We start from the raw sequence: 17,686 nt of genomic DNA, 5'->3' as shown, positions 1-17,686 counted from the left end.
TTTTTGCATGTATGAAGCGGGTACATAGTTGTGATCTTCAGGATAAGCTTTATTTATAAAGAGAAACAAGTTCTCTTTTGGATGAAAAAAAGTGTGGAGGATGGGTGTGACAGGCATACTGGTACAAACATTTTAGGAGCTCCTTCCGGGAACAGGTCCTAATACACTTGTACATTACTTAGATCTAGGTTTGTGGCTTGATTCAACGAATGTAGCTCGTTGTTCACGCAGAATTATTTCAATTCCAACATATTTATTTTAATTTCAGCATTTTCACAATTTAAGTTAGAAGAGGGCAACCAATTCAAATCCTATAAATCCGATAGAATTTTTAGCTCTATCTTTGTTGATTTGTGGCTAGATCTATTGAGTTTACCCCATTTTAATGTAGTGGTTCCTAAGTAAAAATTAGTGATTTTTATATATCTAATTGTGAAAACCCTAATTTTTCACCATTACAATATCCTCTTTAAAATTATACAAATAATTATAAATCCATCTTAAAATATGAAATTATTAATTCATCAACCATATTAAGGTAGGTTTTTCTCTTAAGAGTATTAGAAATCACTACTTATTATTATCTTTTAGATTATTTCAACTTACCTTATATTGAATTTTATCGTTTCAATTAGAAACAATTGCGAAAGTAATAATCAACAACTCTTGCATAAATATATAACATGTGGTGTTGACATGAAGATTCAAATGGGATAAAGTAATAGATGGTGTTTTCCATAATATCATTTTTTATTTCTATTCACATGACTTTAATGAGCACCATTAGTTTGTGATAGCATTATAGCATGGGAAGATCTAGGATAAACAAAGCATCTTTATTCCTTTGTTGATTTTTCTTTACAATATTATATATAAGTAATTGACGAAAATAAGATTAGTAAAAGTTTAGTCTTTAGAAATATCATTTTAATGATTCAACCTTATAAATATAGTCTAGTTAAAAAATTAAATAAATATATTTGAAATTTAAAAAACATACTTTTTGTTTGTGCCGTGTAGAATTTGATAAATCAGATTTGACTTTATATCCATAAAATATTTTGAAAATATTTAAATAGAATGTCATTGTTTCTTTCATCTATACATGTTTTTGAGACAAGGAGCATCTTACTTTCATCTGGTGTGCAAGAAAAATCATCAAACACGCCACTCTAATAGTCAAAGGCTGCTATATTTTGTACTCTGATATAGCTTTTCAACTATTGTACGTACAACGTGGAAAGTTTTCCATTCTTCTCCTTTCATCACAGGCACCACATTCAACAATCTTATTATCCCATGCTCGATAAGAACATCTTCAAATTGCTGGATGAAATTATAAATCCTTATTTTATGTTGGTCTGTAATTACAGTGGTTATTATCCATTCTCCTTCTCGTAAGTCAAATTTCCACGCATATTGTTTGAGGGATTCGTTTATGGTGTGAAGTGGAGTAGAGCTGTGAACCTCAACAACAACACAAACGATGATTGCACTCACGGAACCCTCCGACCAAGTGTCGTTATCTTGCTTCACATTATTTTTGTGGGTACCAAGTCCAGTGAATAAATCTGCACAAAGATCAGGCTCAGAAAAGAGACATGGGTTTGAATTTGACTTTGCTCTACCTGCTGCTCTTCCAATCACTTGGATAAAGGCCGACGGCATAACCTGAAATGAAAAAGGAAAAACATTAAGTTCACCAAAAGGAAATTATTTTCGTTTACAGATCCACTTAAAACAATACTTCGGAAAATCTAAACCATGTTAAGAGAAAAAAACCGATGGTGAAGACTCAAAACTGAAAAACATGTCCCGATGGTGAGAATGAGAAATGAGATTGCCATTCAAAAGCAGGCCTGAAACTAATACCTCCAAACTCTGAATGCAATTCTGTATTGCTGCATCACTGCAATATAAAAGCTGCATTGCTTCCAATGCCTGCAACTCTTCAATACCTGCTATGTTATCCAACTTCTCACAAGTATCAATTGCAACCCTCTTCAAGCAACTCAATCTAGAAAGTCTTGGCAACTCCTGAAGCTTTGGACATCCACTAATGCTTAAATATCTAAGCGTTGTAGGAAACTCGATTCCTTCCACTATTTGCAATTCTCTGCAAAGCCGCACTGTGAGTGTGATGAGGGTTTTTGGCAGTGTTATCTTCTGTAGCTTCTCACAAGAGACAATGCTAATACTCTCCCAGCAGCTCATTTGGGTCATGTAAGGGAACCCGTCAGGGTAATTTAAAGGTGTAAAGCAGTGCAGCTCTTCAAGCTCTGGACAATCACAAATGGATAAGTGTGCCACACCAAAGTTACCTGACACTCTCTTGAGATTTTGACATTTGTTTAATAGAAAACACTTGAGTTTCCCACATCCAGCAATTGCAATGCTTTGGAGAGAGCTCATATCCTCAAGATTCAACTCAAGCTCAAGCTGCCAGCAGTGAGAAATAATCAGTTGTACAAGATTTCTGAGATGGCATATTTCTGGCAAACTTATTAGTTTTGTACCAGCATCCAAGTACAGGCTTGTCAGTGTTGTTGGCATTGTTATTTTCTGCAGCTTCCCACACCTGATTATGCGAACCTCCTCAAGGCGAACTAGGCTTGCAAAACACGGAAGCTCTTCAAGCTCCGGACAATCAGACATCCACAACTGTGCCAAATCAAATTTACCCCTTACGCCTTTCAAAATCCTGCAATCAGTCACCTGAAGGCGATTGAGCTTCTGGCACCCATCAATTATAATCCTTTCCAAGCAACTTGGACCACAAATAACTGGCAACTCCTCAAGCTTAGGACACTCACTAATGTATAGCTCTGTAAACTCTGTAACATCTCCTATTCCTGCAATCATTTGCAGTTCTCTGCAACGTTGCACAGTAAGTTGAATTATTGTTGGTGGCAGTGTTATGTTGTGTATCCTCTCACAAGAGTCAATATTAATCCTCTCCAAGCAGCACAGTCCGGCAAGACTTGTTAAGTCCTCAAGCTTCTCACAGTCACTAATGTCTATCTCTGTAAGCTTTGCATGATTGCTGAGGCCTGCCACCGTTTGCAATCCTCTGCACCGCTGCAATGTGAGTTGGTTGAGTGTCGTTGGCAGTGTTATGTCGTGCATATTCCAACATTCAGCAATGACAGTCATCTTCAGGCAGTTCAGGTCAGACAGATCCAACAATGGTTGAATATCAGGACAGTTTATTATATTCAGCTCAACAAGTTTTGTAAGACTAGATATGCTTGTCATTGTTTCCAATTTTCTACAAGCTTCCAGACTGAGTTTAATGAGGCTTGTTGGCAGTGTTATGGTGTGCATCTTTCCACATTCAACAATTTCAATCCTCTCCAAACATCTTAAGCCTGACAGACACAGGTCAGCCTCCAAACACTCACAAATTTCCAATTCTACAAGTTTTGTAAGATTAGATATTCCGGACACACTTTTCAGATTTGCAATTGCTAATTTTTCTAGCCAGCTCAGATCTGCTAAACCCAACTCATCAAGCTGTGGGCATTTACTAATCTTTAATTCAACCAACCCCGTAAGAGCAGATATTGCCGATATATTTTTGAGTTCTCCGCAAGCATTCAGCTCAAGACGCTTCAGAGTCATTGGCAAAGTTATGTTCTGCAGATTCCCACACCGGAGAATTCTAATCTCTTCAATGTATGTTACCTGAAATCAAAAGCGAAAAACGCTTATTTCATCCACAGGAAATTATTTTCATTTACAGATTCAACTAAAACATAGAAAATCTAGATCATATTATTGTTGGGGTAGTAGCAACAACTGGAAAGAGCTGATTGAAGCCAGCAACTCTACTTAATCTGGCCAAAATACCAATTAGAGGGCCATTGATGGAGGTCGTTGATGAGGTGTCACCGTAGTCGCCTCGCGTGTCATGCCGCTACCAATTGAAAGGAGATCGCGAGCCACAGAAAGTTGCAAATGATCGTTGTTGCTCAAGATGATGGTATTGCTGACTACTCAGAGGAGAAGTCACTGTCTGCAGCGTTTAGGTGTCATAGGATGCCTATGTTGTGTGTTGTCCATTTTGAAGTTGGATTGGTTGATAGTACAAGTTTTGAGAATGCTGGATGTGTAAGTGTTAGGTTGAGAGATTGTGTGTTTGTGTGGAAAGTAAGAGGAGTTGATTAAAAGATAAGAAGATGAGGGGAGGATATCAAGTGTCTCAAGTTGGAAAAAAACAAGTGAAGTTGTCAATAGATAAAGAAATGATATTGTTGAATGTCGCAGCATTCTGTTACTGAATGTAAGAAATGTTTGAGGCCAATAGGATCCCGACCACTAGCAGTGTGACTCTATGGGAGATACTGAGAAAACAAGTGTTTAACACCTGAAACCTACGACAGACTGGTTACTAAAAGAGCCAGAGCTCATGGTTAGGGGATCCCAACAACATCAAGGGAGATACAAGTTGTAAGAAACAGGGGAGTAGCGAAAGAAACAAACAGAGACAAACACAAATTTATATTAAACAAAATCAAACATTACATGATTGACTGAGCTTTGGCTATTTTCATACACAAGCTTTATATAGACTTATATAGACTGAAACATCTCACAACAGACCGAGATTTTACAACAGACCCAGATTTTACACTGAAACACAAGCATTCTCCTTACAGCTCTGGTAGCTGGACTCTCCTCTACTGCGAGAGTACATACAAAATACAAATTCAAGCATTATATAGACTAACTGAACAGCTGTGGAGGAGAGAGAGCAAACATAAAATAATTTTATCCTAATCATCCACAATCTCTGTGAAATCTGCTGTGGGACATTTGACGGATTGAATGATATCAAATCATATCTGGACAAAATCTGCTTTCATTGGTTGTCTTCAATGCTGAGAGATGAGATGTGCATACGGAGGATTTGGAACACGATAGGTTACGTGGGGATGTATTTGGGATTATTTCCAAGAACAATACTCGTTGTTATTCATGATCAAAATGACAAAAATGGTTGTTAAAAGAAGGCTTGAATTAATACCTTCAACATAGGAATGCAATTCTGTATTGCTGTATTTTTGAGGTATAAAAGCTGCATTGCTTCCGATTCCTGCAATTCTTCAATACCTGTTATAGTCTGCAGCTTCTCACAGGAATCAATTGCAATATTCTTCAAGAAGCTCAGTCTAGCAAAACCTGGCAAATCTTCAACATTTGGACATTCAATAATTTCTAAATATTGAAGCTTTGTACTATAGTCGATTGCAGCCACTGTTTGCAATTCCCTGCACCTCCTAACAGTGAGGCCGATGAGTGCCCTTGGCATTGTTATTTTCTCCAGTTGCTCACAACTGTCAATTGTAATCCAATTCAAGCAGGACAATTCCATAAGACTCGGCAACTCAACAAGTTTTGGACATTCAAAAATGTTAAGAAATTCAAGCTTTGAATGACAACAGATTCCTGCCAATATTTGCCATTCTCTACACTGTCGCACAGTGAGCCCGATGAGTGTCCATGGAATAGTTATCTTCTGCAGCTTCCGACAAGAGACAATGCTAATACTCTCCCAGCAGTTCAGTCGGTCGAAATATGGATACTCGTCAGGGTATACTAGAGGTGTAGAACATTCCAGCTCTTCAAGCTCCGGACAATCACAAATGGATAACCGTGCCACATCAAAGTTACCTGACACTGTCTTCAGATTTTGACATTTATTCAACAGAAAGGACTTGAGCTTCCCACATCTATCCATCTTAATCGTCTGGAGAGAGTTCATACTGTCAAGATGCAACTGAAGCTCAAGCTGCCAACACTCAGAGATAATGAGCTTTACAAGATTCTTGAGAATGGATATTTCTGACACACTTTTCAGTTCCGAACAAGCAGCCAAGTGAAAACTATTGAGTGTTGTTGGTAAAGTTATTTTCTTTAGCTCCCTACAACTGGAAATCTGAACATCCTCAAGGCAAGTTAGACGTGTAAAACATGGCAGCTCTTCAAGCATTGGACAATCCGATATGGATAGTCGCACCAGAACAAAGTTCCCGGATAATTTTTCCAAAATTTTGCAATCTGCCAACTCAAGGCAATTGAGCTTTCCACATCCATTAATTGAAATTACCTCCAGGCAACTTGCGCCACAAATAACTGGCAATTCCCTAAGCTCCGGACAGTCACAAATTATAAAAATTCGAATTTTATTTAAGTCATAAGTTCCTGATACTTTTTCCAATCTCTTACAACCATTCAACTCAAAACAATTTACCTTGACAGACATATCAACTGTTATCCTGTTCACACAGTTTAAATCCACCAGACGCAACTCAAGCTGAAGATTCCAACACAGGGAAATGCTTACTTCTACAAGCTTTGAAAGTTGAGATATTCCTGTCACACATTGCAGATGACAACAGTTTTCAATTATAACTTTTTCCAGGCAGTCAAGAGATCGAACACTTAACTCATGAAGGTTTGGACATCTACTAATCTTCAATTCTACGAGCATACAAAAACTGGATAATCCTGGCACACTTCTCAAAGCAGAACATAAAATTGTGAGCCTTTTCAGACAACTCGGGAGACCAAGATTTAGCTCTGTAAGCTCAGGGCAAGCACTGATGTTCAACTCTTCAAGCTTTGTAAGATCAGATGTCAGTGACAATCTTTTCAGATCTTCACAATTGGTAACCTTCAGACAATTCAATGTCTCTACTTCTGTAAACTGCACCTCAATAAGATTTTTCATGAAAGAAAGTTCCAAGGATTGAAGGCTTGGACAATGATTTCCATTAATTACAATGATTACTATATTTTCTTGTCTGCTAATTACTAGATCTTCAATGAAGCTCAATGGATTCCTAATGGTAGCACACATTCCACCCTCATTCAAATATAAAGCATGAGGATTCATGGGACGGGATCTTAATAAAAGCGGACTTTCTATAGCCAACATGTTTTTAGCATCGATGACTTTCTTTTCCGCAACAGTTAGTATTCCTAGGAAATCTGGAAAGTTTTCCACAAAACTTCCATGAATTTCCAGCTCTTTCAATTGGAAGGGAGCCTGAAATTCAAATTAAATTTTCTAAACTGTCAATGCTACATATAGGCAGGAATCCCCATTAACATAATGCATTTCACTATACAATTGATGGAGATTAATATTTTTGAGGAAAACAATAGAATACCTCTGCATCTTGCCACAAATATTTCAAATACCCATTGCTGATTCTTATGCACTGCAAATTTTCAAGTGGGATCCATGAAGGAATTCTCGGCTGTACACCGAAGTTTAGTTGATGCTGGCGCCATAAATTGGAGGGATGCAGTCCACAATACGCATACGGGTACCAAATGTGAAGCAATAGCAAAGAAGTTGAGGGCTCAATATCATCATCTGATTCCCCTAAAAAGAATTTAATTTCAAAATTCAGGGACTTGTCAAAAAATGAATGGAAACACCTTCCAGTGGTTTGGGCGAGTATGTTTTCGAATCCCATTGATTCCTGCATCCACAGAAGGGCTCATATTGTGTTGTTGTTAAAAAATGAGTTCTAGATATTCATTCAATACAAAGTAGCAATATTTAGAAGCAACAATGATACCAAATATTTTAGATCCCTAGGGCGCCACAGTCTACGAGGATGGGTCAGTTCATTTGCCATTTCTCTTCCCAAGTCACGCAGGTGGTCATGCATTCTCAGTAGAGGAACTGTATCTCCTAGTACTTCAACTAGGCACTTGTCCTGTAATTTTCTCAGTCCAGATTCAGCATTCCATCCCGACGCCTCCCATACTCTTAAGGCTATGGATTTCGATTGGTCAACAAAGAAACACGCGATATCCATGAAAATTTGTTTCTCCTTATTGTCCAAAGCGTCGAAGCTTATTTTAAGCTTTTGTTGTATTTCTCGATGCAGCACCATACGAACTTTTTCAAGTTCTGTCCTCCAATAATTCTCCTTTCTGCCGTGAACATGCCTTCCAAGGACTTGAAGAGAAAGAGGTAAGCCTCCACATACGCCTAAAAAAGCATCAACAAGATCCTCATAACCGCTAGCTGGATTGGGTTGGGAGAAGGCATGCCAGCAAAAGAGCTGCCTGGCATCATCTATAGTCAATCCTTTTAAATGATAACCAAACTGAATTCCAGCACTTATAAGTACCCCTACATCACGAGTTGTAACAATTACCAGAGTATTAACAGATTTATTTAGCATATGCATGATGACTAGAGCATCTAACTGTTCCACGCGATCAATATCATCCAGAACAATTAGGAAGTTCAGAGAACTGCTTCTTTCTATACAATTAGAAATATAACTTGAGGCTTCTTCTGTACTTTGAAAATTCAACCCATCTTCATTGAACAGATCTTTGACAAGTTTCATTTGCAAAGAAGGCAAATTGCTTTTGGATGAGGCTTCCCGCACATCAAATAGAAAACAGGCTCGAGCAAATTGTGGGCGATTTAGATTGAAAATTTCTTTGGTAAGAGTTGTTTTACCTATCCCTCCCATTCCGAAAATGCCAACGATCTGTGACTTCCTTTCTCTACCTTCATTTATTCCACACTGGATTTCAAAGTCTTTCACAAGCTTATGAAGGCATCGTCTTTCAAAATCTTGTACAAGCTTGTCAAGTGCTACTGGATATTTGGCAACATACAAAGATTTTGTTCTTTGCACTTCCTTTTGCACTTCTGATGCTATTATCTGGCATTGACTGCCACTTTACAAAGGGAAAGGGAAATTTTGTAAGAAATAAATTTACTCAGTATAAGAAACCATTTTTATTTCCAACTGCATAAAACAAAATAAAATGGAAACCAAGAGATCTTACTTCAAACTTTTGATTTCGCAACCTGCAATAAATGAGATGGATTGAAGGGCTTCCTTCCACTCCTTATGTTTCTCCTGGTATCTGGATTTTTTTTCATATGTAATGAATGCACCAGCATACGTTCCCTTTTCTATGTAGCGCAACTCCCAGGGTTCCACCTGATAAAAAACAGGAATAATCTTGGCTTTACTTTCTAACATAAGAACCAACTCTGCCAAACACCAAGGGGACTGTGCATATCTTTTGGAGAAGATAGCGATGTGAACTGCAGCTGAACGGATGGCATTCGCAATAGTAGAAGGAAAAGAATGTCCAAGTTCCTTCTCTTCCGAATCAAGAAATGCCCGTATTCCTAACTCCTTAAGGGAATAGTAAAACTGGCGAGCCAGAGTATCTTTGACATCAGGGCCTCTGTGATTGATGAACACATCAAACAATCTTGTTGATTCAGAAACCTTATTTCTTATGCCCGTAGGATCAATTCCTGAAAAAGGATGATTTTTATTTTTCTGTTGTGATGATGAAGAAGATGCCATCAGATTCAATTATAGGCTTCTGTTAAGTTTCAAAATATGGATTTATCTGGAAGAAGAATTGGACTTTGGGTGATTTAGCTTGGGTTAAATGGTCGTTTATAACATATAAAAACTATTTATCACTATTATTTCATTCGTACTTCAAATATAAATCATACATATCCTATCCATACCAAATTCAGATTCAAACTCTCTTTCAAGAACGAAAAACAAAAGATGGATCGAACAAAAGTAGAGTTAAAATAGATATAATAAACATCAGCTGTGTTGCAGGTGACCCCAGTCCTTCCTCGAAATGATTAAAAAGAAAGGCATCTAGAAAATACACAAAGAACCGACTTGTTCAAAAGGAAATTCGATCTCATTTTGGAAGGACTGAACTGTTAAGGAAGCATTTAACATTGTGGGCCTCTCGTAGAAAAGTGAGAAAATTTCTTTATTCCAAGCTCATTGATTAGATGGATCATAATTCAAACAAGAAAAGGGAAGTGATGAAACCTGGGTAGAAGAACTATAGGATTTTGGTTTTCAATATAAATGCGGATGTGGATTTTGATATTCTCTACATCATTCTCCCCCCAAAAAAATCACCCAAATCGTGGGCAAACTGAAGAAAACGATTGTAATCATGAAGTTCACTGGGATTTAGCCTCCGATTGAAAGAATCAAAACCTCTATCAACTTGAAATGGTTGAACTGCCTTGTCCCTATGCCATTAGGGTTTATTCAAATAATTTTTCAGTCAGAAATGGATCGGAACAAAATTCTTAGACGAGGCCCTTGGTTCATGGGAAAAACGGGGCTTTATATTAGGGCTTGGTCATGTGGCTTCGACTCGATCAAGGAGTTGATTAACCAAGCATCATCACGGATTCTCATCGACAAATTATGACGAGTTATGGTCGGAGAAGATTCTTAGGATGATTGGAAATTCGTTTATCTAAAACTTCTCAATAATGCAAGGGATGTAATTGGCTAGATATGCTAGACTTTGTGTAAGCAGAAATGAGCAAATTTATTAAACAAACGATTAAGTTGAAGTCTATATTTTGAGATTAGATTCAAGAGCTAAATTATGAATGTCTTATTATAAGGCGTTTCAAAGTTCTAGGTAAGGATTTGACCAATCAAAATATTTAAAAATATGAAGATTCTTGGTATTCAATCCTCACCATGAAAGAGGATTGGAGATGTGTCCCTGTTCAACCAAAAAGGGATTTCATAAAATTAGTTTCTCTTTTTTAAAGTGGAAATAGGATCTTAAAGAGGATGTATTTGACCTTAGGGAGTTGATAGAAATTGTTTATTGTAAGGTGGTTTCTTGAGAAAGGAGGATGGCGTCAAAAATATTACGAATTTTATAGATAGTAAAGAAGATTCAATGAAGGATACATATAAATTGGTGATTGTAAGGAGGTTCCTTGAGAAAGAAGTATGGAGCCTAAAATATCAAGTTTGTTGTAGATAGTAATGAAGATTCAATAAAAGATACATAAATGTAAATTTGGATTGGTTTGTAACAACTAAAATAGGAAAGGGTAATGAAAAAAAGGAACAACAAAGGGTTCAAAATAGAAACAGGGAAACAATGCTAGAGGGAAGAAAAGAGAGATATAAGAAATCTTATATGAAGTTAATGAAGGACCTAGAAAATGATGCATAGGAACTATCAAAAAAATTCTGAAAATAGAAGTGAGCACCTCTATTCATCCAAGAAGTCACGAAGATTATTTATTGGAATATCTTGGGGCTTAATGCCCTTATGAAATTAAAAATTAAGTGGTTGATTGAAATTGAGGATCTGTATGTTGTTTTTAAATAGGTGATAGAGGTGGAAATGAGGTTTATTCAAGAAATGTTCATCTAGATGGCATTGCTTGCTTCAGGTTCATCTTCAATCTTCTTGGTCACTTTGCATGTTGTTTCTTTCTTCTCTTTCTGCAAATCATCTAGCTCAACAATCTTTAGGACAAAGAGTGATCCATATTTGACCGATCCAAGGTGTATTTGTCCATATCATGGCTTTCTTCAATGACATATTTCTTAGGTTTGTAGTTTTTAGGAAATAGCAACATCACTTTTATCACAATTTTGCTTTCTTCTAGTTTACCATCAATACCCCTAATTGCTCTCACAATCTCATTTACTCAATGTAGATAGTTTTTAGTGTTCTCATCATCAGGCATTCTTAGATTCTCACACTTTTGCTTTATATTTGAAAACATGGCTTTCTTTGTCTTCTGATAACCTTCAGATATACTACTCAACTTCTCTCAAATCTGTTTAGTCGAATTCAACCCTATAACTTTAGCAATACTAAATCAATTAAACAACTGATAATTGCAACTTCAAAATTTACATTATTCTCATGTGCCTTAATCTCATCCAAATTCCAAGGACCATTTTCTAAACTAGTATACCCATTCTAGAAACTCTCCCATAATCCAATTGACAAAGATTCCAAATGACATTCAATCATTTCCTTCCAATAGTAACTTGTGTCATCAAACTTTGGTTCTTTGTAATTTACTTCTTGAGCCATTCCGCATCTTTCTCAAGTGGTTAAGCTTCTCTAAGAGAAACTAGGATCTAATACAAATTGTTGAACACACCATAGGACTGAGAGGGGGGATGAATCAATTTGGATCTCAAAACACTTCCCTTATGATCTAGGTTAAACTTGAAACCACAATTAACTTATTTCTATAATTATGAAACATGAAAGCACAAAGCGCAATAAACACATGTACACCATATATCTATGGGGAAACCCACAGTTAGAATCACACTCACATTATGAATAATTGATTACAATGTTTAGGCTTGAGGCCAAGGATCTCACTACCCTTGAATGGACTTGCAATATTAAGGTGCAAAACTTAGGGCAAGATACAAAGGACTTGCATTATTAAGACACTATTTTAGGGAAAGATCAATGATTGACAAACTACCAAAAGGAACACGCCTTTTTCTGGTAGGTGCATAGAATCAATGAATTGAAATGAACAAAACATCTTTTAATCATGAAATTATCCTTGATCATTTGTGTTAAGCAACTAATATTATGGCAAACACATTTGACATCAAACACTATCTCGAAACTCTTTACAAACTATCTTTCAAACTTCTTGTACATACACCAAATTTGATTACACATCATTCATATTCACTTCACATCAATTCACATAAATCCTATATTCAACTCATACATCTATACTCCTATATATACAATATTATTCATTAAAATCCTAGTTGAGGGTCAACCATAGATAAAATAAACAATATTACATAAATTAGACCATCTAAACCTATACATTTGTTGTAGTCTACTCCAAAAGATAAAAGCGAGCTAAACACATCACAACACCTCCTTTCTAAATGACTCCAATTAACTGCATATGCTAACACATCCTTGAACATCGACATTAAATGAAACATGTAGACAAATAATGTAGCACACCAATCATTCAACTCAAAACATCTTTTAGTGCATAACACTCAATGTTCATCTCCACACACCATGGTGGTACTCATATAAACATCCAAACTTAGCTACCAAAGCATATATGGACCAAAAAGATATGATCTAGATTAGATAGACCAAAACTAGACTAGTTGACAATAATCAAACCATCACTAGAAAGCTAAACTAGAACAAAATAGGATGAACTCACAATAATGGTTCTCACTTTTTTGCCAACTTTATGTTAGAATCAAAGAGGAGGAAGACTGAGAGGGGGGATTGAATCAGTCTTCACCAGATATACAAACTTAATCACAAAATAGATCTAATAAACTACATCAATAATAAAGATAATCAGATTAACAACACAACACACAACACCAAGATTTTGATGTGGAAAACTCGATTAAGGAAAAAACCATGGTGGGAACCTACCCATAGTAAGATGATACTCTGCAGTGGTATGTGAAATATTACAATGGGGAATGCAAATGAATTCAAGTACACTACCTAGACATCATTACTCAAAAGGTAATGGTCGGGAAGGCTCAATCCCTCAGGAAAGTCTCATTGACTTACAACAAGATTCGGACTACAATCCAGAAGAAATGAACTAAAGAAATAACATCTCCAAATGCCTGATTATAGTTCCAGTTAAGTACAGTTGTCTGCTCTATAACACCAATCTCCACATAATCACAATACCAAAGGATAAATCACTTGTTCGTAGATACACCTCTCTGATAATGCAGACACAAGATTGACACCTAAATTACATGACAATGTCACCTATATATACAAATCATCAACCTTGAGAACAAGGTCGGCTAAACCCTCAACCCTCAATTACAAAATTACATCACACGATACAAAGATCGACCACCAAAACAATACAATAATTCACATAGCATAACATGAACCTGATTCAAATTCCCAAATGCTCAACTCCACCAGAAATCTCACCAAGATCAACCGCAACATGTTACACCACCAAGAATACTGCATAACATGAAAATCATCACGGGTTCATAAAAACCATAAAAAACTCATACAACAGTCAATGCAAATTACTAGAACAAATAGGTCACAACTAGGAAACACCAACAAGCATGTTAGAATTATTAATAATAGTTGCACCAACACCACTTATCAAATCTTCATTGATCAACAACTAAATCTCAAGAATACAACTAATTAGCAACTGTCATGAAGAAAGATAACTTGCAGAGCACCAAATCATGAACCATATGAAATGAACATACACTAGACCATGCCAAGCAATATCCCAAAATCTCAGCACAAGTTTTGCTACCGGAATATACCAGAGGAAAGACTGAACTCTATAAAACAGTGATCAACAAAACAACATTGCAAACTGGATCATAAGATCTTCCCAATCAACAAACATTGAATAAAATCACAAGAATATATTGACATCAATGACAAAAACATATCCTAGCAGCAACAATGACCAACAATATCTAACAATCTCCTCCTTTGGCATTAATGGAAACATATAAATGTGAAAAATAGTCAATGCAAAGAAAGAATATATCTCCAACAAACTCCCCCCAAGATCAAGACATATAAAAAAATTGAATCTTAGGAATCTCCCCCCCTAAAACACAGACTAGTCCACCAGAGGAGCAACGCCAACTCACCAATCCAAATAAAAGGATACACCTCTGCAATCCACCAGATTTATGCAACTCAATACATCTATTTCTCATCAAGAGGGGTAGATACCCCCAACTTGTCTCTCAAATAGACAAATGTATCTACAGGAAAATGCTTAGTGAAAATTGTAGTCACTCTTGATATGCCTGTTTAGGATAATCTTTTGTTGCTAACACTAACGTTTGTTTCTTGTGCTCTTGTGTGTGTTGCCATCAAACAGATTTTCTAATCCTTTTTGCAGAGCATCAAAAATATTAGCTATTTGTTCCTTTGTAGATACATACTCTAGCTACACTTTCTCTTCACTGACTTGCTCTCTCAAGTAATGAAATTTAATTGACACATGCTTAGTCTTTGAATGTTGCACCAGATTCTTTGACATGTTAATAGCACTAGAATTATCCTAGTAAATTACAGTAGGCTCACCATAAATAAATCTAATATCCTTCAACATTTACTACATCCAGACTACCTAAGCACAATTACTAGCAACAACAATGTACTTAGCTTCAGCAGTAGATAAAGATGCTGAATCTTTTTTCTTGTTAGCCCATGAAACCAACTTCTTTCCTAAAAAGAATTTTCCACCGGTAGTGCTCTTATGGTCATCAACATCACTAGCCCAATCTACATCAGTGTAGGCACATAGCATGAAATCATCATTCCTCAATACCATGGACCATAATCCATAGTACCTTTCAGGTATCTAAATATCCTTTTCACAATAGTTTCATGACTCTCTTTCACATTAGCTTGATATCTAGCAGCCATGCACACAACATGCATAATGTCCCGTCTAGTCTGAGTAAGATATACCAATCGACCAACCATAGATCTGTACAAACTCTGATTAGCTTTCAGAGATTCATCATCCTTAGACAATTTATAGGCTCCAGTCACCATAGGAGTTACAACTGGTTTGGAGTCATCTAACCCAAACTTCTTTAGCAGTTCCTTCACATACTTAGTTTGAGATATAAATATACCTTTTCCAGTCTATGAAATCTGCAAACCTAAGAAATTTTTTATCTCTCCTATCATAGACATCTCAAATTCTTTCTACATATCATCAGAAAACTTCATGCTCAAGCCATCATCACCTCCAAAGTTAATGTCATCAACAAAAAGTTCAACAATCAAGATATTATTATTCTTTATCTTAAAGTATAGATTACTATCAACAACACCTTTGCAAAATCCCAATTTCAACAAATACTTATCTAGTCTAGCATACCAGGCTCTAGGAGCTTGCTTTAATACATAAAGAGCTTTCTTTACTTTACATACCATGTCTCCCTCATCTAATTATGAAAATCCATCAGGGTCCTCAATGTAGACTTCTTCCTGAAGATCACAATTCAAAAAGGTAGATTTGACATCCATCTTATATACCTTGAAATCTTTATAAGAAACATATGCAAGCAATAGTCTAATAGCTTCAAGTCTGGCCACTAGAGAAAAATTCTCCTCATAATCAATTCCTTCTTTCTAAGAATACCCTTTGCAAAATAGTATAGCTTTATTTATGACTTCACCGACTTCATTCAATTTGTTCCTAAATACCCATTTAGTACGAATAAAATTCTTATCCTTAGGTCTAGGCACAAGTTCCCATGTGTTATTCTTTTCAATCTAATCTAGTTCTTCTTCCATAGCTCTCATCCAATTTTTATCTTTACAATCTTCAACAATATCTTTAGGCTCGACTTTAGATATCAGACACACTTCTTCAACAACTAACCTTATTCTAGTCATTACACCTTTATTCTTATCACCAATTATCTGATTTTCAGAATGATTCAATCTTACATACCTCGGGGTCTTTTGATTGTTCTAATTATCAACTTAATTCACCTCTTCACCGACAACAACAACATCAAGGTTAACTATCTATACCAAATCACTCTGCTTAGGTTCTTTAGTCTGAGCAGGGGCTAAAACAACATGTTGATCATCGTCATAACCGCATGTTCTGATCTCTTTCCCATGGTTCTCATCCACCTTCACATTTGTACTTTCCACTATCTTTCTCAGTCCCTTAGTGTAGCACTGATAGGATTTTCTCTCTGTAGAATATCCCAAGAAAATTCCTTCATCACTTCTAGCATCAAACTTTCCTATATCTTCATCTCTTTTGATATAACACTTACTACCAAATACTCTAAAATATCTCATAGTAGGAACATGACCAAACCATAACTCATAAGGGGTCTTACTGGTATCACCTTTGATGTGAACTTTGTTGAATGTGTAAACAACAGTACTAATAGCTTTTCTCCAATAGATCTTCGAAACATTCCCTTCAATCAGCATAGTCCTTGCCACATCCAAGATAGTTTTGTTCTTCCTTTCAACAACTCCATTCTATTGAGGGATTCTAGGAGCAGATAATTGTCTTCTAATCCCATGCTTCTCACAAAATGAATTGAACTCACTGGAACAAAATTCTCCACCTTTATCAGATCTCAAACACTTTACCTTAAAACAAGACTCAGTCTCCACCTTAGCTTTGAATACCTTGAATTTGTCCAAAGATTCTGATTTCTCCTTCAAAAATACAACCCACATCATCCTATAATAATCATCAATTAGCAGCATAAAGTATATATCACCCTACACTGTTCTAACATTTGTACATCGACATGGGTTAGTATGTGCAAGATCTAGTAATCCATCTAATGTATACTATTTACTCTTGAAAGAAATCCTTATTTACTTACCCAACTGACATTTCTTACTTACTAGATTAGAAGGCTTAATAATCTTAGCCAGATCTCTAATAGCTTGTGTAAAACTGATTTTAATCATTGAATCAAAAGTAACATGACACATTATCCTATGCCACAACCAACTCTCATCAATTTGAGCAATCAAACAATTTTTCTCACTAGCATTCAAATAAAAAATGTCACATTCAGTCTTAGTTCTAGATGCAATCTCTATACAGGAGGCATTTAGGATCTTGCATTTTTCATTCTTAAATTGCAGATCGTAAATTTTATCAACCATCTATCCAACACTCAAAAGATTATGCTTCAAACCTTCAACATACAGGACATCATCAATGGCATGCTTACCATCAAAAGAAATAGAGCCTCTTCCATGGATCACACATGCTTTGTCATCTCCAAATCTTACTATTCCACCATCATATCTTTTCATACTTACAAATTTTCTTTTA

General features: G+C 36.1%; 1 protein-coding gene across 1 annotated transcript; it reads right to left on the bottom strand.

Moving 5' to 3' along the window:
- Positions 1-1,057: 1,057 nt before the first annotated feature.
- LOC131027886 (uncharacterized) lies at positions 1,058-10,156 on the bottom strand. The gene is made up of 6 exons (XM_057957988.2): positions 8,830-10,156; positions 7,593-8,718; positions 7,176-7,493; positions 5,027-7,051; positions 1,873-3,684; positions 1,058-1,671 (listed from the first exon to the last, which is right to left on the bottom strand). The coding sequence occupies exons 1-6, from the start codon at positions 9,363-9,365 to the stop codon at positions 1,180-1,182; spliced, it is 6,309 nt and encodes a 2,102-aa protein (XP_057813971.2). The 5' UTR covers positions 9,366-10,156; the 3' UTR covers positions 1,058-1,179.
- Positions 10,157-17,686: the final 7,530 nt, after the last annotated feature.

Source organism: Cryptomeria japonica, chromosome 7, assembly GCF_030272615.1.
Source record: "Cryptomeria japonica chromosome 7, Sugi_1.0, whole genome shotgun sequence".
Classification (NCBI taxonomy): domain Eukaryota; kingdom Viridiplantae; phylum Streptophyta; class Pinopsida; order Cupressales; family Cupressaceae; genus Cryptomeria; species Cryptomeria japonica.
Note: the sequence above shows the minus strand (reverse complement) of the source record. Positions and strands in the feature narration are given on the sequence as shown.

Excerpts from the sequence above, each read along its gene's own strand:
- LOC131027886 (XM_057957988.2), bottom strand. The coding sequence starts at position 9,365 with ATGGCATCTTCTTCATCATCACAACAGAAAAATAAAAATCATCCTTTT. Across the intron at positions 7,052-7,175 it reads ATTTGTGGCAAGATGCAGAG|GCTCCCTTCCAATTGAAAGA; the intron begins GTATTCTATTGT and ends TTTGAATTTCAG. Across the intron at positions 1,672-1,872 it reads ATTGCATTCAGAGTTTGGAG|GTTATGCCGTCGGCCTTTAT; the intron begins GTATTAGTTTCA and ends TTTTCATTTCAG.